At 39.9% G+C, this 25,342-nt stretch overlaps 1 protein-coding gene across 3 annotated transcripts in view; it reads left to right on the forward strand.

Moving 5' to 3' along the window:
* Positions 1-25,342, forward strand: part of TUSC3 (tumor suppressor candidate 3) — a 166,240-nt gene that overhangs the window by 69,623 nt on the left and 71,275 nt on the right. For all 3 annotated transcript variants that reach the window (XM_061583648.1, XM_061583649.1, XM_061583646.1), the window contains exons 3-6: positions 443-560; positions 3,779-3,919; positions 5,308-5,448; positions 11,041-11,130. In XM_061583648.1, the coding sequence (XP_061439632.1) occupies positions 443-560; positions 3,779-3,919; positions 5,308-5,448; positions 11,041-11,130 (490 nt within the window). The remainder of the gene's footprint in view (positions 1-442; positions 561-3,778; positions 3,920-5,307; positions 5,449-11,040; positions 11,131-25,342) is intronic.

The raw sequence follows: 25,342 nt of genomic DNA on the forward strand, positions 1-25,342 counted from the left end.
TCGCTATATGGACCTTCACTTTATGGACACTCGCGAGTACGGACATATTTACAGTAGCACCATTCCACTGTTTACGTACGCACACTTCGCAAGAACGAAAACTTAACAGCATGACGCCACCGCCTGATCAGTTTCCAACTACAAACTTTTAGTTATAAATGCATCATTTACATCAGTTTTGCCTGTATATGACGATTGCAGTGCAGTACATGCATCGATAAGTGAAAAAAGGTAGTGTTTCACTTTAAGTACATTTTTGGTTTACGTACTCGCTCTGGACCCATTGCGTACGTTAATGTGGGGTATTCCTGTATCAATTTGTGGAAAATAATACATATTACAGTGTTATGTGAGGCTATTCAAATGCTGTATTTATTAGAAACATATTACTGCAGTTACAAATGGTATGCTTATGAGAATGTGTGCTTCTTTTCTCTTACAGGCAAGCTAATGAGGAATATCAAGTACTGGCTAACTCATGGCGCTACTCTTCGGCCTTTTCAAACAAACTTTTCTTCACTATAGTGGATTATGATGAAGGTGCTGATGTTTTTCAGCAGGTGAGAGTATGAACTGCTGAATGATTAAACTGTTGTGTCTCTCTTTTAGAATTCATACTTTTCATTGGCTTAACTGTACATTTCAGAATTATTATTATTGTTCTTATTATTCAGCCACAAGAGTTCAGAATATTTTCCTTTTTGAAAGGAAAGGAGCTTTCTCTCTGCCCAGTGCCCATACAGTCAGTCTCTTCCCCTCCCCCTCCACCTTGCTCCCTATCCTTCCTCCCCTTCCCTCCCCTTCCCCTCCCCTCCTGCCCCTCCCCCAAGTCAGTGTCACCTATGCTAGACATGATTGTACAGAAGTAAATCCCAATGAACTCAAAAAGCATGCCCCTTCCCTCCCTTTGCCCCTCCCTCCCCTGATCTCTCTCCCCCATGGTCAGTTTTACCTATCCTAAGCATGATTGCATGGGAATAAATCCCACTGAACTCAATAAGCATGCAAATGATCACTCCTGCCTTCCCCCTTTCCCCTCTCCTTCCCCCTACCCTCCTCATCCCTTCTTCCTTCCCTCCCCTCTTCTTCCTCCTCCTTTTCCCACTCCAACCTCCCTTGTGGTAAGTTTCATCTGTCCTAAACATGGTTACATGGGAGTAAATCCCACTGAACTCAATAAGTATGCAAATGATCACACTTCTCCTCCCCTCCCCCCTTTCTCATCCCCTCCCCCATGGTTAATTTTACCTATCGTAAGCATGATTGCACAGAAGAAAAACCCACTGAACTCCATAAGCATACAAATCGATCAGTCCATTTTCAGCAAACTTGCACTGGATCCCATTTCTTACCTCCTGAATTAAAAAGCAGAGAAATTCACTAATAGGCAAAAAAACCCTTGCGGTTTAAAAGAGTACCTATAGCCAAAAGATATTTCTATCAAACTTTAAAAAGCAGGGAAATTGGGCATCTATAGTGAATGCATCAGGGGAGAAGGAGACCTGACCTCCTCTCTGAGATATTGGACTGCCCTACAAATTTGTCAAAATGCAAACATAATTTGGGTTGGTCTTTGTCCAATCCACTTCCTGTGTAGCTTGGAAGAATTTGGAATTTGGTTAGAATAGCCCATAGTTCTTCAAGTTTGTGTGTAACACAGAACTGTGGCTTGCACCAGTACCACCACCACTGCTTCTGTCAAGGTTTCACTCTTTGTCTGTCGCACATGAAGGAGGAGGGAAGAAAAGAGGGGAGTGTGTGGGCCAAGACTTGCCATGTCTGGTTCCCAGACATCTAAGCCATGATGAGCCGCTAAACAGTTATTTACCTTGGTCATGAAGGAGCTGAAAAACCAAGTGATCATGATGTGTAGATGATGCGGGAATTCTTTGAATTCTTTTTTCCTCAGCTTTCATAGTGGGAAAAATGTAATGTGGCCAAAGGAGACTCAGTTGTTCAAATTAGCATAAGAAGGATTCTTTATAACACTAACTATAGGTCATAGCAGACAGGAGGTAACTGTTTGCAAGCAGCTCACCAAGTCATATTCTCCCCTCATCATCCTCAGAATCATCGACTAGAATAGTAAAATTGGAAGGTGCCTATAAGGTGTTTGAGTGCAATGCCTGCTTCATGCAGGAATAACAGATATCCATAACATAAATGAATTATCTGCAATTTGACATCATCACATATGTTTTCCCATTCTTCAACCTTGGCTGTTCTTGAAGGGAAAATGCATACTGTGATGAATTCACATTGGAGGTAAGTTCATATGTATGTTATGGGGAGGAAGGGAAGAAGAGTGTGATGCAGGAAGGCTGTTTTCAGTGGCCATTCTGCCACAATGTATATCTTTGTCCTTCCTCGGTTCTCTGTCTCTCTCTTCTTCCCCCTCCCCCGGTCCTGAGTAATTGCGTTCACATAAATTCTTATTGTTCAATTTGATTACTTCTTTTAAAAAAGAAAAAAATCTCACTTTTCAAAGCCAGTTGTGGTCTAGTTCAACAAAACTATGCACTGTCTTCTACAATATTACATTTGACAAAAAAAACATTTCATAGTGTCTCTCATTTTGCTGTTTCACGACATACTGGGTTGTCAACAAATATTCAGTGGAGGAACATAAGATGTACTTGGAGTAAATCCAATTATTTCACATCCAGCTTGATTATTGTACATAATTTGAATTTGCAATATTTGAATAATGTATTTATGTGATGTAATTTAGTTGTGTAGTGAGTATACAGCCCTGGTAATGAAAATGACTGAGTATGTACATATCATTGGAGGTAATCTTGCTCCATCCTTGTTGCTAGCAGAGGGTTCTCCTCTCAAATTTCAGGGTAAATGTGTTTATCCACATTCGTTGGAGTCTGATAAGTATAATATAAATAAATAAAATATGGCATTTCGTTAGTGGAGAACAATGGCATAAGTTTAAGAAAGTTCATAACAGGAAAGTTTCCTGTCCCTTCCTCCTCCCTTCTGCAAGCACCTGCAATGCCCCAGAGACTCTCTGGAGAGTTAGCTGTCCTGAATAATGTGAGATAGGACACAAGGGCTACTTACAGGAAGAGGAGGGGGATGAAATTTTCCTGATGTGCAGTTCCTTACATTAACTCATCCTAGGATCTTAGCTTGGTTTGGGGTGCTTCCCCGCTTCCATCCCTCATTGTTCAGGAGGGCCCACAAACACTCTAGAGATGCTTATAAAGAAGTGTAGGTGGAATGAGGGGACAGAAAACTTTCCTTGTGTGAACTTCCATAAGTTAACTTAGATCCAAGCTAATGATGAGAGCATTTCTATTGCCTTTTTGAGTATTAAAAGAGTGTTTCACATCCCTCCCCTTAGAGATACGATGAGCTCTTACGATGCAGTTGTTCAACCGACTGGTTAAAAACTTACCTGTTCACTCGGGGATTCTCATGCACAGATTCTTAGTACTATAATGAACTTTGGATATCTGTTGTATATTTATTGTTTATTGTTTTGTTTTCATTTTCTAAACAGGTGTGTTGTTTCTACAATGAAAGATGGTCTATACATTATTTTAAATATATAAATTACATGAATAATCCTTCCAGTTTGGTCTTACAATCCTCATACTGTAGAACAGGATTGAGAGAAGGCTAGTGGCTTTTTTAAAAAGTCACCTTGTTAAGTCTTATATGCAATATTCTTCCATACTTTAACAGTTACCTGAAAGACTGACAAAGGATCAAATAACAGATTTGCTTATTTAATTTTTGGTGGCATCTTTGTTGTCTCTTGTAGCTCAATATGAACTCTGCTCCAACGTTCATGCATTTCCCTCCGAAAGGGAAGCCCAAGAGAGCTGACACATTTGACCTGCAGAGAATTGGATTTGCGGCAGAACAGTTAGCTAAGTGGATAGCTGACAGAACTGATGTTCATGTAAGTCACTTGACAAAGTTAAGAGACTCATCCACACTTATCTTCATGTTCGGTGACAAATTGACCTTAAGAATTGGGGTTCCCCCTTTTTCACTACCTTCGAATTATATTTTCCCCATAAGCGTCCTCCACAAAATGTATTAAAATAATAAAAGTACCAGTTATGCTACTCCATCACTCTGTAGTAACTCCAGAAAAAAAAATCAACTGTGTATTTCAATCTTGCTTTGGTAGCTAAAATATTAATCTAGCTGTCTCCTAGCAGAACATGCGGAATGATTTTGTACCAATTAATTGATTAATATAAACACATACTTGAAATATTACTTAATCCAAGTCGTAACTCCAACTCTAACATTGTGGGTTTTTTTTAAAAAAAATCTATTGTTCAATTGGTAAATATGCTGAACAACTTTATTTAACCCTATACAGATGTAGTAAGCAAGAACATTGTATGAAAACTATTTCTTTTAAGGAAAAACTAGAGGTGTCTCTGGAATTAATAAAGTAGCTCATCAAGGTGAGAGAATGATAAGAAAGCAGCTCTAAGAATTACAATTTTAAATACATCTTAGGGTTGATGCAGAGGAGATTTTTCAGGAGGGAGTTCTCAGGTTCACCACTCAAATAATTCCTGCACCTGTATACCTGAAAAAATTGGGGCACAGCTCATCAGGATATTGGGGCACAGCCCACCAGGATATTGGGGCACAGCTCATCAGGATATTCATTCATTGTAATGAATGAGGACTACAAGCTCCCTTTCATTTCACCAGGTCTAGAAGAACAGGAGAATTAATTTCTCCCTAATTTAGACTAGCATCCCTTTTGCCAGGTTCTGCCACTTCTATGTACCATTGCAGTAACGAGCATAAAGGTGACGTCTTGCGACGTTTACTAGGCAGACCGTATATATGGGGTGGGATTGCCAGTTCCTTCCCCGGCCTTTCTTTACCCCCCAGCATATGCCGGGTACTCATTTTACCGACCACGGATGGATGGAAGGCTGAGTGTACCTCAACCCCTTTTACCAGAGATTCGACTTCCTCCTTCCGTTGGAATCGAACACCAGCCGTGAGCACAGCTTCAGCTGTGTTACCGCCGCTTACCACTCTGCGCCACGGTGCTACTATCTAAATGCAGTGACAGCACCCTCCAGAAGTTTTGAACTTTACCTCCCATCAGGCCAAGGCAGCATGGTTTTTCTTTTTAGTGTTTTTTCCCCCAAAATGAAAAATAAACTGGCAGTTTTAATCTATAGTTGTGTCATTCTACTTGGTGTGATTTATGTAACTTTAATGGTGAACAGCTAATATGTAAAGTCTAGATCTGTGTATACCATATCAGAAAGTGGAAAGACATGGATTATGTTTTTTCTTGTTTTACAGATCAGAGTGTTCAGGCCACCAAACTATTCAGGTACTATTGCATTGGCCCTCCTGGTTTCGCTGGTTGGTGGTTTACTCTACTTGCGGCGGAATAACTTGGAGTTCATCTACAACAAGACTGGCTGGGCAATGGCAGCACTGGTATGCCAACTTTTAAAAATCTTTTTGAAGCTCAGTAATTTATTTTTTTATGTAACAAGATTTCAAGTCCCATTCACATTGTTAATGAGAAAACACTGCATTAATAAATAGGTTAGAGAGAGATAGCATTTATTATGAAATCATAAGAGGAACAGCTGGGCCAAATTTCAAGAGCAGTAAACAGTGCTAGCATGCAATTAAGAGGTTGCCAATACCCTGGCTAATTGTAATTGGCTCCAGTGTTGTTGGTCGAAGTTGGTTAAAAATTCAAAGGCATGAAGGTTACAACTCACAAGTTGCTGCTGCTCTGAACTGGAGGGCCGATGTTTATGCAATTAAAACAGCTATTGTCAATTCTTTATCAAATATTTAGCATTAACTTTACCATAACTGAAATTTAAGACAGAACTGGGCTCCTTGAAAGTTAGCGTGGGAAAGTATCACAAGCCACATGGCTGCAGGTAATGTTAGCTGCTTGTACCCAACTTCATTTCCATCCCATCTTTCAAAGGTAAGTGCTTGGTTGTAATGGTTGGGAGTATACTCCTCCTATAGCAGCCTTTCCCAACTAGTGGGCCACCAGGTGTTGTTGGACTACAACTCTCATCAGCCTCAGCCAGTGTTGCCAATGGTCAGGAAAGATGGGAATTGTGGTCCAACAACATCTGGTGGCCCACTAGTTGGGAAACGCTGTCCTATAGCCTCCTTCCTCTGAAATGTAGCTACTTGAATCCACGGTTGTAAGATCTTAATTTAATTTTCTCTAACCATTATAATGAATCTGTATTGTTTAGTTCTTGTTTTCAATATTTTACTTGTATCATTGCTTTGTTTTTGTTTTTTAAAAAAGTCTCTGTAACCACAATAAGAAGTAAATTCTATTTTAAATGATGGGGTTAACAAACTCAAGACACCCCTACCTGCCCTTGAAGTCTATGAAGCTGGCAGAATGATGTGGGAGAACGCCAAGTCTGAGAATAGTACCTTTACCTCGTTCCCCACCCGTAAGTCTTCTAAGTATTGTTACTCCCTTGGGTGGGTAACAGTACCACCAGCAATGCATAACTGAATTGTCAAGAGAAGGAACCACTAAGCTAAGCTGGGCCCCATTGGTAACAGTAGCTGGCAGGCTTTTCCACTGAAAGCAGAAATACCATGTATACATTTGGGTTTTTTACTCTCATTTTGCCATATGATCTGCCCCATGTCTGTCTCTCTGTCTAGTTTTGAGGTTTGTGTACACATAAGTGTATGTAGGCATTATTAAAATATATTGTCAGCTGCTCTGACAATCAGCTGATGAAGTTGGCTCTTGCCTTCAAGAGCTCATGCCACAATGCATTTTTTAGTCTTTAGGGTGCCACAGGACTTTTTGTTCAGTAAAGCATAGCTGAAACTTCCTGCGCAATATCTCTTGAGGTTGCTACTAAAGTTGTGCTGAAAAATATAGTTTCCCTACCTTCCTTTTGAAGGCCATACAGAACTGGAAAGATGGAAAGGAACTGTTTTAAGTTATCTCTTCCCACACCAAAAAAGTTTAGCTAAATCGTTTGATGAATTGTCTCTTGAGGCAGATTTCATATATTGAACTCTTCCATAGTGGTATATTCAAAGATAAGAATTTTGGTAGTGGTGATTTGTTGGTGGCTTTTAAAGATCTTTTATTATTCATGCAAAATCATATCTCTGTTTGGAAGTAGCTAATTGCTACACTTAGCCTTAAGAATATTAAGTCAATATTAAGAATATTTTCTCTTTAGAAAAAAATCATGTTTCCTTTCTTAATATTCTTAAAGCTACCTGCTTTCTTCTTTCTCCCGCCACCCCAAAAACCCCTCCACTCTCAGTATTTCAGAGGTTCTGGAATGCTAACATGGCCTGGTTTCTTGTACAAAGTAGTTATGAGAAGCTTCCTTTTTTTGTCTATCTCTTTCTTTGAAAATCCCTAGTATATACAGCTAAAATAATGCAATTATTAGTGTTTCTCTGGTCTGCCTTGCCTATCAGATTGGACAGCAGCAGGCTGAAATTGAGCAACAACTGAGATTGCTGCTGATTTCCTAGAAAGTGTGTTTAAATGAAGTTTCCACAAGCAAGGGATATGGACACCCTCTCCTCCTTCCTCCTGAGAGGAGCTACTTTTCTCCAGTTGTTTTTTTTTTTTACTGGAGGTGCCCCAGAAGGGGAAAAAAATCAGTTGATGAAAAGCTAATTTTTCTGGAGTAGGCCAGCAGAGAAGCAAAGGTAAAGGCTACAAAGTTTTGAAGATGTCTACAGATGCGTTAACCTGGCTGTAGTTCATGTTGCCTTTCTTTGTTTGAGTGAAGAACAAAAAAGTTATCAAGAAGTATGGAAATAAAGCTATGGGCAGAATTCAGCTACATTTTTGCACTACCACAAGGGATTCTTTTCTCCCTCTGTGTGCACCCCATGCCATCCCCAAATCTGCTCTGGAGGGTTGGAGAAACCCTCACAACAGATTTAGGGGGCATGCAGTGGGAGGAGAGTGGGAGAAATCCGTTGTGCAAGGAGAAATCCTTGTGCTCTTGGAATGATCTGCTTAACACTATGTTGAATACAGCCCACTGTATAAGGAGAGTGGAGCACACTGAAGATCTGTCAGGCTGCAAAGGAGACTTAGGCTGCAATCCAAGCCCCAGTCAGGGAGCAGTGGGGCTTAACAGAGAAGACAGTCCTATATTTATACAATATACTGGATAGCGTAGAAGACTTCTGCTAGGGACAACTTGGTTCAAATCTGATCAGTTGAGACTGTCTAAACGAAGGTTAGGTAGCTACTTGAATATACCTTAGTTTAGCTACCTGTGTCCTGATGGAATACAGTGAGCAACCTTATATCTCACATTTGAGTTCCTTGGAGGAATCGTATGGTAAAAGTATTCCCAGGGTTGGAAAGAAAAGCCCTTAAATTATTTTAGCATGTGCAAAGTTATGAGTGGAAAGTAGCCAGTTGGATAGCAGCACTTCAGTGAGCACTAGTCCAATGGGGTTTAGAAAAATTTAAGGGTTTAAGTAAAGGAAAAAGGAAATCCACAGTTAAATTTTATCATGGCATAGCAACTAAAACTCTGTGAAAATGGAGAGAGGCTATATATTATTAATTTGTACAGTGGAGTACAAGGTACTATCCTTTTTATCATTAGTTTCTGACATGGAGTTGGGAGCTTGTAGATCTCATACTGTGAAGTTTGAGATGTCTTAAATAATGACATGAATGAGGAGGAGGTGTCGAATATCTTAGATGGAAAAATAACAAGAAAGAGAGAATAACAAATTGAGCAGTATTTGGGAGTGTTGGGAAAACAAAGGCGACCCTAGGAAAAGTGAAATAAAGAGCAGCTCCCTCTGTGAGCCCAGATTCTTCTTAGTTTCCACACACCCTGCTCCCCTAATCCACACATGGATCTAGAGGACTTGTATAATGGAATGAATTCATTTTGCCTCCAGGCTATATGAGAATTCGAATAACCCATTAATGTTGCCCATTAGCTGCCACATTAATTATGTGATAGCTTGTTTTTTATTAATAGATGATTCAGGTGGAGAGAATGAGGCCCAGTGTGAGCTAGTTTAAACAGGCTGTCGTGCAATAGATACGCTGCTGTCAAAACTGTTCTTTACTTGATTCATGTCAATCAATAGTCAGCACACTTTGGAAGCTGCTGGCAGCCTCAAAAGGATCTAAGCTCAGGATGCATGCAGCTCCCTGCTGAACTTGGGATTAGCATATTTATGTATTTTATGTTTGCTAAGCCTTAGGGAGAGTAACACAGTCATTAACTGGGCATTAAGATAGCTGAGAAGCCAAGTCCACTCCATTTTCTTACCTTTCACTTGAAAGGTAGTGTGCTTGCCTGCACATAGATAATTATCAGAAAGATAAAAAGAGCTTTCTCAGTGAGAGTTTGTTTCTCTGAACTTCAGAGGTATGGATGCCTGTCACGTGTGGGCTCCCCCATGCCCGTGCATCTCTCTATCCTTGAATGTTCATTAGTTCTCCAGTTAAGACACTTCACCAATGAGGGTGAGGATAAATGATGAAACTGAGGTTATCATACTTTGGACACATTATGAGAAGACATGATTCACTAGAAGAGACAATGATGCTGGGAAAAACAATGGAGTTGAAAAAGAGGAAGACCAAACAAGAGATGGAATGATTCCATAAAGGAAGCCACAGACCTGAACTTACAAGATCTGAACAGGGTGGTTTACAACAGATGCTATTGGAGGTCGCTGATTCATAGGGACATCATAAGTTGTAATCAACTTAAAGACACATAACGCGCACACACGCACACAAAACTGTGATATGGAGGGAAACAGAAAAGGCTATGTGATTAGGAACAGCTCCACATTTGAGGGAATCCCCAGCAAATTGTTGGTCAGTGTGTGGTCCCATCCACACAGTTGCAGGCTTACCTTACCTCAGTACCTGGGGCTGCAGACACACTAGCTGCTTCAAAAGCATCCAAACTGCTTTATCTGGCTTCAGTTTAAAATGTGTTTTCCCATAATGTGCTGGACATCTCTCTCTTCCCCTCTGGAAATGTCAGACCTTCTAGGACCACCCACAGCAAAGCGTTGGCCAGTCAGTATCTCTGCCTCACCTATAGCAAAGCGTTTTCACTGGACACACCACTGAGTGGCAATGAGTTGATCTACCAGCCAGTTTTGATTTCTGTGTGAAGCTAATCTCACAGAGAAACGCACTGGAGCTACATATCCTCAGGTTTTGAAGTAAAAAGGTGCAGAGTTTGACTAGCGCCATGTGTTTCCAGGTTCAGAAAACAAAGTTTAAGACTCACTGAAGCCAGCACAACCATGAGTGTGTTCCCTTGGTCTGGGAAGTCACCTGCAATTTTTAATTTCCCCCAATGCCCAGAGTGAGGAAATTTCAAACTGCGGCTGCAAAGGAAAAATTGTGACTAGTATGCTACTGATTCTTCCTATCAACCAAAATTCAAAAAGCACCAAAACCAAGTCAGGGCTGTAAAGGAAGATTCCTCTTTCACACCCAAAGTTTGAACTTTTTAATCACTTGGTACTGTATGATGTCAGGTGACTGACAGGAGGGTGGCTCCACCCAGTTGTCAAAGTGGACTGATAAGGACTGGCCATTCTGGATCCGTCCTGTCGTCCAGCCCAATCCAGTTCCCCACCAAATTTAGGATGACACTCTAACCACTACACCAACTGATAAGCCTTACCATCATTACCAACTAGAAGTTGATGCTCCCAAACTCCAGTAATCAGAGATGGACTGAATTATTCACCTTACTTTTTTTTTTTTTTTGCACACTTATGGCAGGTTGGGGGACGAAACGGGTAAGCAAGCGATTCTATAAGTTAAAGCATTACTTCATTTCTTTTCTCAAGAACTAATCTTTGAAGGCCCATTTTCTCTTTGCTTCTTGTCCGTCCCTGCATTGACTGTAAATAACTAAAATCCTAATTCTAAGAATTGTTTTTGTAAATTGTTACTCAGTTACTGACATATATTTCATGGGCATTCAACTTTAAGAGCCCCCCCTCTTCTTTCTATAAATAACATCTTGTCTTGTTTTTCAGTGTGTTGTTTTTGCTATGACTTCTGGCCAAATGTGGAATCACATTCGTGGGCCTCCGTATGCTCATAAAAATCCTCAGAATGGGCAAGTGGTAAGTGCTCTTATTGTATCAATGTATAAAAAGAACAATACCACCACAGAGGCCTATAAATTCAGATTGCAGAGGAATAGAGTATGAAAATAAATGAAGATTATTTACCTTGAGGGACAATTTTTTCAAAGGTCTTTTGCCTAGCACATGCTTTTCATAGCACATAAACTTAATGAAACTGTTTTGTAGGAATGTGCAGTGAATGTAAGCAAATGATTTGTCTCTTACTGAAGTTCAGCATGTAAAATTGCTTCTATCAATTGTCTTTCAGCCATCCTAGCAGATGGACAAACTGCATACTCATCATGGTTTTTCACTCTCCCTATAATTCTTTAATGGGTTTTTATACCTTTTTTATAGTGTCCCTTTCACCGTTTGTGGTGTATAATGGCAAGAAGCTTCATCCAAGTGTGAGCACCTTCTACAATGCCAAGATTTTGGATAGAAATATGAAAATCACCTGCATTCTAATCAGATCATGAAATTTTTCCAGTAGCTCAGGCTTATACTTATTTATTCTCTGCATGTGTCTGGAGAGGCTTTTGCCCTAGTGAGTAAGTTTAGGAATGCAGCCTACGTGTAGCAAGCCTTACTTGCATGGTTATTTATTTGCAATTTATTTATTTGCTAGAGAATTTATTCTGCCAACATTAAGAAAAAATATGGGGGTGTATAGCATAAAATAAGCAATAAATATGCATTCACAAAGCAAGTACAAAACACACTGCAATTCAGTGGATTAGCTTAATACATCAACATAGCTGGATCACCCCTCAGGGAAAGCCTTGGTGAATAGATGAGTTATATCCTGAAAAAGGCCACCCTGGACCCATTGGTTTGTGACAACTACCAACCGGTTGCAAATACCCCCTTTTTAGGGAAGGTGATTGAGAGGGTTGTGGCACAGCAATTGCAAGTACTCTTGGATGAAACAGATTATCTTATCTTGACCCATCCCAGTCTGGGTTCAGGCCTGGTTATGGGACAGAATCTGCCTTGGTTGCCTTGATGGATGACCTTTATTGGAAGAAGGACAGGGGGAGTGCGACCCTATTATTCTTACTTGATCTCTCAGCGGCTTTTGATACCAAGGACCATGGTATCCTTTTGGGCCAACTTGGTGAGATGGGTATTGGAGGTGCTGTTTTACAATGGTTCCGATCCTATCTCCAGGGTCGTTCTCAGAGAATAGCATTGGGTGACTGTCTTTCGGCCCCCTGGCAGTTGTGCTGTGGAATTCTGCAGGGTACCATCTTGTCCCCCGTGCTGTTTAACATCTATATGAAGCCCTTGGGAGCAGTCATCAGGAGCTTTGGGGCGAGGTGTCAGCAGTATGCTGACGATACCCAGCTGTATTTCTCCATAACATCTGAATCAGGAGAGACTGTGCAAGCCCTGGAGCGCTGCGAACCCTGGAGCGCTGCCTGGACTCGGTGGTGGGCTGGATGAGGGCCAGTAAACTGAGTCTGAATCCTTGAAAGACGGAGGCACTGTGGGTTGGTGGTTCCCGAGTTTGGATAATTGGTCAGTTGTCTGCTTTGGATGGGGTTGTACTCCCTCTGAAAGAGCAGGTCCGTAGTCTGGGTGTGCTCACGGATCCATCTTTGTTGCTACAGGCCCAGGTGATCTCCGTGGCCAGGAGTGCCTTTTACCAGCTGTAGCTGGTAAGACAGCTGTGGTCGTTTCTGGACCGGGGTAGCCTGACCACTGTTGTCCATGCACTGGTAACCTCCAGGCTGGATTACTATAATGCGTTCTATGTGGGGCTGCCCTTGAGGTTGGTCCGGAAGCTGCAGCTGGTGCAAAATGCAGCGGCAAGGCTGCTCACTGGGGCAGGGTATCGCCAACATGTCACCCCACTCCTGAAAGAATTGCACTGGCTGCCCATTTGCTAACGGGCCAAGTTCAAGGTTCTAGTTTTGGTGTACAAAGCCCTATACAGCTCGGGACCAGGATACCTGAAAGACCATCTTACTCCTTATATACCCAGTCGATCACTGTGCTTTGCAGGTGAGGGCCTTCTGCAGATACCATCTTATCAGGAGGTTCATTCTGCACAAATACAGGAAATGGACCTTTAGTGTGGCGGCACCTACCCTGTGGAATTCCCTCCCCTTGAATATTAGGCAGGCGCCATCTATGCTTTCTTTGTGGCGCTTTTTGAAGACTTTCCTCTTTCAACAAGCCTTTTAAGTTGAGACCTATCCCAGTCTGCGTCTGTGTTAGAATTGCTTGTCAATATGTTTTTTTAATAATGTTTTTAACCCTTTTTTAAAAGATGTTTTTAAAGCTTTTTTAAAAAAATGTTTTTAAAGATGTTTTATTTTAATGTATTTTAAGGTCTGTTTTTATGATGTTTTAAAGTGTTTTTAGCGCTTCTGTTTCCCACACTGGGCTCCTGCTGGGAGGAAGGGTGGGATATTATTTATTTATTTATTACATTTATATACCGCCCCATAGCCAAAGCTCTCTGGGCGATTTACAGCAGTTAAAAAAAATAAAAAAAAATATACAAATTTTAAATACAAAAAAATTAAAAACACAATTTAAAAAAAATGGAAAACAATTTAAAAATCAATCAAATAATAAATAAATAAAATAAATAAATAAAGCAGGCACCTAAATGGCAATACTGTGGGTGCTGGCTGATGTTCAGTGGAAGCACATACCAAACGGCAGGAGCCATACAAAAGTAATTGGCTTGCAGGCCCCCTCTTTTGCATTATCTTCTGTTTGGGACTTCCCAAACAGAATCAATCTGGGCAGGGGATAGCACAGCTGTGGTGAAGAAGGGATGGGGTTCTGTTTCAGTTGAAGTGGACTAGGAGGGAGGGTCTAAACGATATTGGAAAACATCGTAAATCTATTTGCATAACTTTGTGGGTGATCCCTTTGTTCCATTATTGTAAATTCCTCATTATTTGTCATTAATGAAATCCCATGAGATGTGCTCCTGCTGCATAATCATAATTGTGCTTTTGACTTCAAACGATGATTTGAATCTCAGATGGGATTTTGTGTTGTTTTTTGTTTTCCTCATGTATGCACATGGTTTTTGGAGTGTAATCCTCTTTGAACTTTCTGCTTGGATAGAAAAGCAGAAGAATAGCAATAAAACTGATTTGAAAAATAGTAAGAAAAACTGTCACAAGAAAACAAATGTCAGGGCTTTAACATAAAGGCCTCCATTTTGCCTGGTTTTCCTCTGAACATAGGTCTGAGATGGGCCACATTCTTGAATTGTTTTTTGAAGAAAGTGAGAGAAAAGTATTAGGTTTTTTTCACAAGTGCTGTTGAATTGGGAGTCTATGTAAAATGTTTTCCCTCACCTCCCCCCCACCCCCCTTGAGCTGAACTTCCCACCATTTTCAATTACTGGTTAATGAAGAATAATTTGCTTAGTCTTGCAAGAGGAAATCCATTCTTAATTTTCTTTGATGCCTCATATCTTAATTAGAGTAGGAAAAAAATGACACACTGAATTTGATCACTGATCTACTTGGTAACAGGAGGATAGTTGCTAATTGATGACATAAAATGACACATTTGGTCCGGCAGCTTTGTTATGCAGAACTTTGACTAAGGAAGTCATAAATAACTGTGTCACTAAAGCACTGTCTTTAGAACAGTTCAGAATTTTTCATTACTCCATTTCAGTATTTAATTTATGATGCCTTTATTATAGAGTGACAGCAAGGTGACAGATGGCAGAGAACAGACAATTGGTACTAACAATTAAGTGTGTGTGTGTGTTTAATAAAATGTTTTTATATATTCACTTTGATTCTGCTGCCTAGAGGAGGAATATAAGGATACATATCTTTGTAAATGTCTTGTCTTTTTCTCTGATGATGAGGACTGGAAAGGCAATGTAGATTAGCAAGCAGACCAATCAAATTAAAAGCCAGCCTACCTCTTAGGTTTTTTGCATGAGTAGTAGCCCAGTTTTACTTCATTAGAACCTTAAGGACTTCCTGAGAGATGGAGGAGGATGTAGACATATACATCAGTAAGGTGGTATCACTAGCCATTTTCTTCCATCTGCTGTTTTACTTTTCAGTTATTTGTTTGATTCTTTAGAAAAGGACCCTGCTTTTAAATTGGGTCTTTTCCCTGATCATTGCTTCTCTGGTGATGGGGGTATCCATGCCTGATGCAGATCTTAATACAACGAAAGATTAATCCGGAACACAGCAGCCCTTCAGGTCTGAATTGTACCTAGAAATTAACTGTAGAGATACGTTTTAACCAACCGGTTCTCTTATCCTGGTGCCTAAAATGTATCATACATCTGCATTTTTTGTCCCAGTTACATTTTTTCAGTGCTGTTCCTTTTTTTTTATCATTAATTTTATTCAAATTTTCAAACACAAAACAAAACAAAACAAAAAAAACAGATTAAACAATAAAATAAAATGTTGACTTCTGATTTGTCGCAGATCAGTTATAGGTCTATGATATATAACAAACCTGTCTCTTAATATATTACACAATCACTTTCCTCCAGTAGTTATCTTAATTAATCATCAAATCTCATTAACATCACTTTATTCTTTCTGCAAAAAGTCAAAGAGAGGTTTCCACTCCTTGAGAAATATATCCATTGATTTTTCTCCAAATAAACATGTCAATTAATCCATCTCATCAAGTCTGCTAGGTCCAGTAATTTCAATAGCCATTTTTCCATTATCAGTGTTAATTCCATCTTCCAACTTCCATCCTTGCACCCATAATAATCTTGCTGTCATAGTCATAGTCATATAGTAAGAGTCTGATGGGAATTTCCTTCATCACAAATATTTCCTTGCCGTCAATTCTGAATGTGTTGCTGAAATATTGTTGTAAAGTCATATCTCTGTTCCTCTTTTTTACGAAATGCACTAGCACATCTCTTGAGAGTTTTTCCATTGTCACATATCTGGAATTAATTCTATAAATTTTCTTTTTCAAGTTCCATCAAATCATTCCAGTCCAGAAATTCCATCGAAGCATTGATAACTTTATCTCTGATATCTTCATCAATTCCTCCAGGGACAACGCCGAATTCCAAACAGTAATCTTTATCTCCAGGATCCACAAACTCCAAATATTTTTCCAGTTCCACACTTGATATATCTGTTCCAATCTCCAGGACTTGCATCCTCCCTTTAATTTTTGCCATAAAGTCCAAATCTTTTTCCAATTCCACATTTGATATATCTGATCCAATCTCCAGAATTTGCTCCTTCCCTTTAATTTCTTTTTCATCTTCTGTTGCTTGTCCATCTGCTCCTTTTCTCATATAATCCTTTATTTCTTTCAACTCCTGTTTCACTTTACCAAATTCAGTTGCCATCTCTTGTCTACTCTGTCCCAGTTCTTGTTTCGTTATCTTAATCTCATCCATTATCTTCTGAAACATATCCAGAGGGGAAAACCCTTCCAGGGATACATCCAGGGTCTCTGCCACTTCTTTGATTGTCATTCTTAAAGCCGAAGAAAAAACCCTTCAAATTTCCAATATAGCCACAATTCCCAAGCAAAGAGTAATTTGCTTCTTTTTCCAGCAATAAGGGGGTTAATATTCCAGACCTGTTGACATCATCTGGCCAGCACAGTTCTTATCTCCTGCACGTCCAAGAATGCAAAACAAATTTGGTTCACAACGCCGAACAATTAGTAACATACACAAACAGCAGATTCGTCTAAAGAAAGTAGTCCAAGAAAAAGTAGTCCCAGACATATATCAATCAAATAATCATCTAGATCAAATTTTCTGTTCGGGTAAGTTGCCCCTCATCTGTTTTAATCTTTATAGTTTCCAAATTCAGGCCAGCTTTTTGCCATAAAAAATAAGATAAGCTTTTTAAATTTTCTTTCCTCCTCCTTAATTCCTTGTATAAAAGAGAGAAGTGTAACTCACCCAGGTATCTTGATTTCTGATTCTTAAACAAATCTCTTTTACTGTAGTAATTTAAGCCAAATGATAAGATTAGACAGAAGGAAGCTCGCCCGTTGTGGATCGTTTAAAAGAAAAAACGTCTCGCTTTTTTCAGCCCAGCTTGCTGGAAGTCCTAACTCCGTCCTCGGCTGCCAGGTATGCCCTCCTTTCCCAGGGAATTCCTGATCGATTCCAGCCACCGACAGCCTAACGAAGTTTCTGTGGATAATCTTCGGTTCACCCTTGCCTGGGAGAACATTTACACCAGTCAAAGTTCCCTTTTGACTGATTTTAAACTGAAAAAAGCTTCCTCTGAGACAGAGCTCATCTCATAGGCAGCCACAGGCGGAGCAATCCTTCCGGGAAGTCACATTTTTTCAGTGCTGTTCCGATGAAGCCCCTGTATATTGCATGAGAGTTATCCCTCTCATAGCAGCTTCTAGAGAGGTAGCCATATTAGTCCATTGCAGCAAAAACAACAAATGACCTTGCAGAAGCAGAGGGGGATATTTAGCCCAACTTTAAGCCGAGCAATTTTTTAAAAAAATGTTATGGCAGTTTATGCTTGGGTTATTGCAGATACTTCAGCTATGTAGGGGAAAAGCAACATTTGTAAGAGCTAAAGTTATTTATTTATTTTATTATTGACACCTGTTAATCTAGGGCTATTTTTAGCTTTTTCGGTATTGTGCCAACCTGGTTTTCTCAAGTTATTCCAACTGAAATAAACTGAACGTCTTAGACTAATTTTAAATAACAGATTTCCTTTTCAAGCACCATAAAGTGCAGCATACCATATTGCCTTCCTGTATTCTCTGTACAAGTGCCAACATTTGTAGCACAGAAATTGCAGTTCAGCATCACTGAATTTGAAATTCTTAGTAATTCAGTTGGAGTGTAAAACAGACAGTAGGAATGCCATTTTTTTGGCTTAGAAATTATCCCTTCCGTTCTGTTATTCTTGTGTTCATATTCTGGAGGGCCAGATTCAAAGTGTTGGTTCTTACCTATAAAGCCCTTAACGGCATCGGACCGCAATACCTGGCGGAACGTCTCTCCTGCTATGTACCTACCCGGTCGCTGCGCTCGATGTCGAAGGCCCTTCTCCGTGTCCCAACGCATAGGGAGGCACGGAGAACGATAACTAGAGCTAGGGCCTTCTCAGTGGTGGCCCCCGAACTATGGAACGCCCTCCCTGATGAGATATGCCTGGCGCCTTCTTTGTTATCTTTTCGGCGCCAGGTAAAGACCTACCTCTTCGCCCAGGCATTTTAAAAATTTTAAAATTTGAATTTAAAATTGAAAATTTTTAATTATGTTTTATTGTGTATTGTATTTACATCCACTTGTATTTTAACCTGTTTTATTATGCTGTACACCGCCCTGGGAGCTTATTGCTATAGGGCGGTCTAAAAATGTAATAAAATAAATAAATAAATAAATAATGGAAGACAGTGGAGGTAATCAGCAGTCATTTGCTTCTGAGGTGCTTTTGCCTCTTCTGTGACAAGTTGGGTTAAATTCGCCAGGACACTCCAAAAAATAGCCACTATGTCTGGATTTTTTAAAAAATAAACATTCAATTTAGTACAATACAAGCCCCCCCAATCATCTGTTTAATGCAACCCTGAATATTTTCATTGAAGTCTGTGCCAATGGAAGAATGGGAAGGCAAGTGAGGAGCATGCACCTTTGGCATCTCACTTGTGGGGTGCCGCAGGGTTCCATCCTCTCCCCGATGCTATTCAACATCTATATAAAGCCGCTGGGGGCTATCATCAGGAGATTTGGGCTGCAGTGTCACCAATATGCAAATGACACACAGCTCTATCTCTCATTTAAATCTTCACCAAGGTCAGCTGTAGAAACCCTGTCAAAGTGCCTGGAGTTGGTGAGTGACTGGATGGGAAGGAATAAGCTGAAACTTAACCCTGACAAAACCGAGGTACTGTTCGTGGGAGACAAGGGAAGGTTAGGGGATCTCGACCTGGTGCTTAATGGGGTACGATTGCCCCTGAAAGACCAGGTCCGCAGCCTCGGGGTCATTCTTGACTCCCAACTGTCCATGGAAGCTCAGGTCTCGGCTGTGAGCCAGGCAGCATTGTATCAACTTCATCTGATACGGAGGCTGCGCCCCTACCTCCACAATCATCTGCTCCCGTCGGTGGTACATGCCTTGGTCCCCTCTCGCTTAGACTACTGTAATGTGCTCTATGTGGGGCTACCCTTGAAAACGGTCCGGAAATTGCAACTGGTACAGAATGCGGTGGCGCGCCTGATCAAAGGCAGCCGCCGGTGGGATCACATAACTCCAGTGTTAAAAGAGCTAATAAACTGAAACTCAATCCTGACAAGACTGAGATGCTGTTGGTGGGGGAGTACTCTGCCCAGGTGGTTGATGTCAGACCTGCTCTGGATGGGGTTACACTCCCCCTAAAGGAGCAGGTCCGTAGTTTGGGGGTCTTATTAGATCCGCTCCTGTCACTTGAGGCTCAGGTAGCCTCGGTGGCACGGAATGCGTTCTACCAGCTTCGGCTGGTAGCCCAACTACGACCCTATCTGGACAGGGAGAACCTCGCCTCAGTTATTCACGCTCTGGTAACCTCTAGATTGGATTACTGTAATGCACTCTACGTAGGGTTACCTTTGAAGACGATTCGGAAACTTCAGCTAGTGCAGAATGCTGCGGCCAGAGTTCTTACTGGGACGAAGAAATTCGACCATATAACACCTATTCTGGCCCAACTGCACTGGCTACCTATATGTTTCCGGGCCAGATTCAAAGTGTTGGTTCTTACCTATAAAGCCCTTAACGGCATCGGACCGCAATATCTGATGGAACGCCTCTCTCGCTATATACCTACCCGTTCACTGCGCTCGACATCTAAGGCCCTTCTCCGGGTCCCAACCCATAGGGAGGCCCGGAGAACAACAATTAGATCTAGGGCCTTTTCAGTGGTGGCCCCCGAATTATGGAATGCCCTCCCAGATGAGATACGCCTGGCGCCTTCTTTGTTATCTTTTCGGCGCCAGGTAAAAACCTAACTCTTCGCCCAGGCATTTTAAACTTAAATTTAATTTTATTTTAAACTTAACTGTAACTGTATTTTTATTTTACTTGTATTTTAATTTTGTTTTTAAATATGTTTTATATTGCATGTTTTAATCCACACTTGTTTGTTTTTAAATGTGGCTTTATCTTGCTGTACACCGCCCTGAGAGCTTGTTGCTATTGGGCGGTTTAAAAGCGTAATTAAATAAATAAATAAATAAAATAAATACACTGGCTACCAGTGGCTTGATGGGCCCAATTCAAGGTGTCGGTTTTGACCTTTAAATCCCTATATGGCCTCGGCCCAGTCTATCTGAAGGAGCGCCTCCAGCATCATCAGTTATGCCACCTAACAAGATCAGCCTCAGAAAGCCTTCTCTCTATCCCATCAGTGAAAACAGCCAGTCTGGTGAGGAATAGAGAGAGGGCTTTTTCAATTGTGGCCCTCACCCTGTGGAACTCCCTCCCTAATGATCTCCGTCTTGCCCCCTCTATAATGAGTTTCCGCCCGGCCGTGAAGACCTGGCTCTTCAGGCAGGCCTTTGGGGATGATTAGATTTTATTATTATTATTGGTGTAGGTTTTAATGTTTACTGGATTGCTATGTTATTAGATGTGTAGATAGATTTTATTATTATTATTGGCTCAGATTCTAATGTTTATTGCACTGATATGCTAATCTGTACGTCACCCAGAGTGGCTGGAGAAGCAGCCAGATGGGCGACTAAGAAATTTAATAAATAAATAAATGGTGCTTGCCCATGACTTCATAAACCACAGATGGTTGTGTGTAGCTCCAGATGGAAAATAGTCTAGATAAAGTGCAGGAGACAATACTTATATTCAATATCCAGTTAAATAATGAAATAATTCTAACCATTGTCAGCCAAAAAAAAAAAAAAGGCTTACCTTTAAGTTCTGTTAGTAGAATGCTTTGGAGGAAAAACTCCCATTCTCTGTCATGGGCAATAAGAAAGACATATTAATGTGTGGTTAAAGATCATAAAGCTTAATAATATCACACCTCCCTAGAATGAAGTCTGAGGATGCCTGTTCCAAGAGGACAAAGCGATTTTTTTCCATTTACAGAAAATAATAATTAAAAATACATAAAACTGTAACTTCATTTAGAAAATTTCAAAATAGATAGTGAACGTTTATTTCTTGCCTTAACATTTCCTAGCTGAGATTATTTAAAATTTATGATTTTTTTTGCCTCAGTTTCCTAGTCTTTTGTGCTAGTAGGAAAGTAGGGAGCAGGGGTAGAATCTGTGTTGGATTTAGCTTCCCCTCATATTCTAGAGTGGCCTATATCTCAGAAATATTTGTGAGTTGCTTGAAAATTGCTCTAGGAAAAGAAAAGTAGAGAACACTTCTTTGGAAATTCTCGTATGAAATGAAAAAGAAGCTTGACTCTCCATCTATTATTTATTTAGTGCTTTCTTATACCTTTGCCGAAATTTACCTTCTGGTATTGGATTTGGTGAAATATGGTAATGCTGCAATCAGTAATCTGATAAATTGGGAAGCTAGTATAAAGTGACAATTGTTAAATTAGTTGCATCATTATAGTTAATGAGAGTTCTCTTGCCAAGATAGTTTTTATGTACTTGTTACATTATAAATGCATGTATTATAAGTGATCAGTGTTTAATTAGTTTGCACCCTGAGTTTCAGCTTGTTAAAACAATACCATAATATTTGGAAGATTTGGAACCCCCCTTTAAAAAAGCAGAAAAGCTAGCAGTTGCAAAGTTTGCATTCCATTAAAAATGCTAGTTGATAAGCGAAACATCCAATTTATCAAGCTTGACCTTGTTCTCATTTTTGTTGCTAGTATGTATCTACTTGTTAAGGTGTTTCATTCCCACCCACCCCCTTATCCCTAAATTCTTGTTGTTTCGATCCCTTGACTGAGAGTGTTCATTGAATACTAATTATGAGCATGAGAAACAATCCTGCATTCATGCAGGATAACTCAGCATGATGAATTCAGTAGCTAGAATCCAAAGAGCCACGCACTAGCTCTGTGAGCCAAAGGGTGTTTTGTTCTTATTACTTGAATAGCAGTTTCAAAATGTTTTATTATCAGTCGTTCTGGTATCCTGTTTACAGGGTAGGAATTGTGTTCTTAACTGGGCTAGTCCTGTTCTTCAGGCATGCATGAAGTAGATATCTGTGTCCTGTCCTAAACTTCCAGGGGAAAAAAATCTATTATATGTCGGAAGCAAAGTAGAGTCCAGTGATCCCGTGCAGTGGGGTGAGTTGGCAATTGTGTCAGATTTCACTATAGAATTATGTCTCTGTATATTTTGCTCTTCATATTAAATGATACTTTTGCAATACAAAAAATTGGTCACTAGAGAATTTTCTTTTATATTTCTGTTCTTTCTGTATTGCATAAAAGGTGGCACTTACTCTTTATTTCCTTTAATGAAATATTAACATTCCAATTTAATTTTGTTAATGTGAAAGTTTATGTACCCTATAAATTCTGCAGCTGATGTCTTCTCTACTAAATGAAAGAGCGTTCATATCTGGCTCAGGCATATCCGGTAGGCTTCAACATTCTCCAAAGTAATAAAATGCAGTTTTCAGGATGAAATATGTCTTCAGTGTTGAGCTACTTTGCAGTCAGTGAAGTGGTGGCTTGTGTTCAGTTATCCGGTCCAGGATATTGACTTCTTCCTGCAAGCATGCATCATGTTTTCTCAGTGTCTCATCATATCATATATCAGAAGTCGCCAACATGGTGCCCATGGCCATCAGTGTGCCTGCTGGTGCCTCCAATGATGCCTGCGAAAGGTCTCAGCAAATATGCCCCCAAAATATCCACAGTGTACAGGAGAAATTTTGTTTTTCCTGCCCATATCCTGGTTACATTGCCTCAACTTCTACTGAATTGAGCATGCCGCTTAAATATGCCCGTATTTTATTGGTTCCTAGGATTGGGAATCCACCCTGATTTGCATTCTAAACAGAGGAGATATGCAAATAGCAGCTCTCGTGAGTGCAGTGGTGGCTGATATAGGTGCCTTTTCTGCATTGCTGGGTCAGCTGATGTGGGGTCATGCTGCACTGTTTTGTGGTCCTGACTCTTTTTCTGCTTTTACATGTGGCAGCTGTTATGCCACACTCCCATGACAGCCATTTTGTTACTGGAGCCCACAGTATTTAGTCAAAACTGCAAATACTCTCATTGGTGAAAAAAGGTTGGCAATCCCTATCATAAAATGCTATATCATTGCCATGTCCTGGGTAACCTATTTATTTATTTATTTATGAGATTTGTTAGACGCCCATCTGGCAGAGGTTAATCTGCCACTCTGGGCAACTTACAACCAAACACAAGTACTTCCATATAGACATAATCAAAATCCTAAAAATTAGAGATTAAAAATTAAAAGCTTTAACTATAAATTTCTACAAAACACTGTCTGTGATTGGATATTACTAATGGTGAGAAATGTCTGAAAGAGAAAGGGAAATAGAACAAAATCACATCACCATCTTTTCACAAATCAGTTACAAACACAGAATACAAAAGGATAATAAATTAAAGGGTATAAACTGTAATGCTAACATCTGTATCCTCAAATACTTCATCAAGCATTGTTGAAACTTTACTCCAATTCAGGCGGTCAAGTCCACACCCAACCTAGTACCTGGTTATATGTTAAGGGTGGGAAATCTTTTTCAGCCGAAGGATCACATTCCCCATGAGCAATCTTCCAGGGACTACATACCAGGAGAAAGGCTAGGGCAGAAGCAAAAGTGGACTGGGCAATGGCTGTGACTCTCATCTTTGTACAGGAAAAATACATTGCAGCCATGTAAAAGTCAGAGGTTTCTCTGCCACCTCCACATCTCTCCATCCTTCATCCAGCCAAATGAAGCATTATCACACTGAAAGAGGGTGTGTGGCTGGGGAGAGGGTATGGCCCAGCCCTAGGCAGAGTCCCGAGGGCTCAATGGGGAGAACTAGAGAGCAGCATTCAGCCTCCTCACCAGAGATGGCCCACTCCTGTTATATGCTAACTACAGCTATTGTTGTTTTAGGGACTTGAAGAAAATGCATTCTTCATATTTTTACATAGTCTCTGAAACTATGGGCTCTAACAACAATTTTTTTTCAAATAAAATCCCAAAAATGAAAAACCTGAGAGGCTGATCTCTGCTCAAATCTTACAATGAAGTCCATTGATGAACTAGAGACAGCAGCTGTTTTCCTTCCTCCTGCTGGGTCTAACGGAAGTTCTAACACATTTCTCTTTCTCAGCTAAAATGTGGCCTTTAAATACAACTCACAGTGCAGAGTTTCTAGTAAAATCTTAATGTTAGTCATAAGTATACAAGAACACATAAAAATGAAAATAAACAAGAAAGTAGACATAGCCCATAAAAGCTCTGCACGATTTGAAAAGATTAACCATGAAATACAAAGTTACCTAGGAACATAATAAATGGAAACATAGTAAGGATATTAAGCAATTTCACATACACAAAAATGTGTTAGGAGAATTATTAATAAGAATAGAGTAAGATACTAGCCAGTTCTGATCAAATTCAAAATGTTATAAGAATATCTTGGGTATTACACTTGATCTTAGTTTTGCAGTTTCACTTTACAAGATTTGTTGTAGCTTATTAATAGAAGTATAGTGAAAATATTAAGTAATTACAAATATGTTTTGCCCTGCTTCCTCCCATCCTGCTGTTTAATATAGCCAGTTCTGTTATATGACGCACTTTGGCCAACCAATATTTCAGTGATGGAGCAGTGCTCTTCTACCAGTTACTGGCATAAATAATTTTTCTCACTATATTGGTAAGAAGAATTTTTGTCACTTTCAGTAAATTCAAAGTTATTTTATAATGCTCCTTGCTTTCTGTTCCTTCCAAATATACTAATAATATAAATAAAAGATCCAAAGAGATTGGATAGCTTATAATTAAATTGATTGCATAATAAACTTTTTCCCCAGAATAAAAGTAGTTTAGAGCAGGACCACCCTGTATGCCAAAAGTCAGTGTTCTGTTGCATACACTTCCAGCAGTTATCAATTTAATTTTTTATCATTTTTATATATTTTTATAGATTTTGTTATGTGAGTAGTTCAGTTAATATTAACGTAATTGTGTCTCTTCAGGATTGATGTAAAATTAATTATGGTTTAAGAGGAAAATAAGAATGAATTAAGAGGAAAATAAAATGTTGACTCTGTAAGGTCACACTCACC

Source organism: Rhineura floridana, chromosome 9 (assembly GCF_030035675.1).
Source record: "Rhineura floridana isolate rRhiFlo1 chromosome 9, rRhiFlo1.hap2, whole genome shotgun sequence".
NCBI lineage: Eukaryota > Metazoa > Chordata > Lepidosauria > Squamata > Rhineuridae > Rhineura > Rhineura floridana.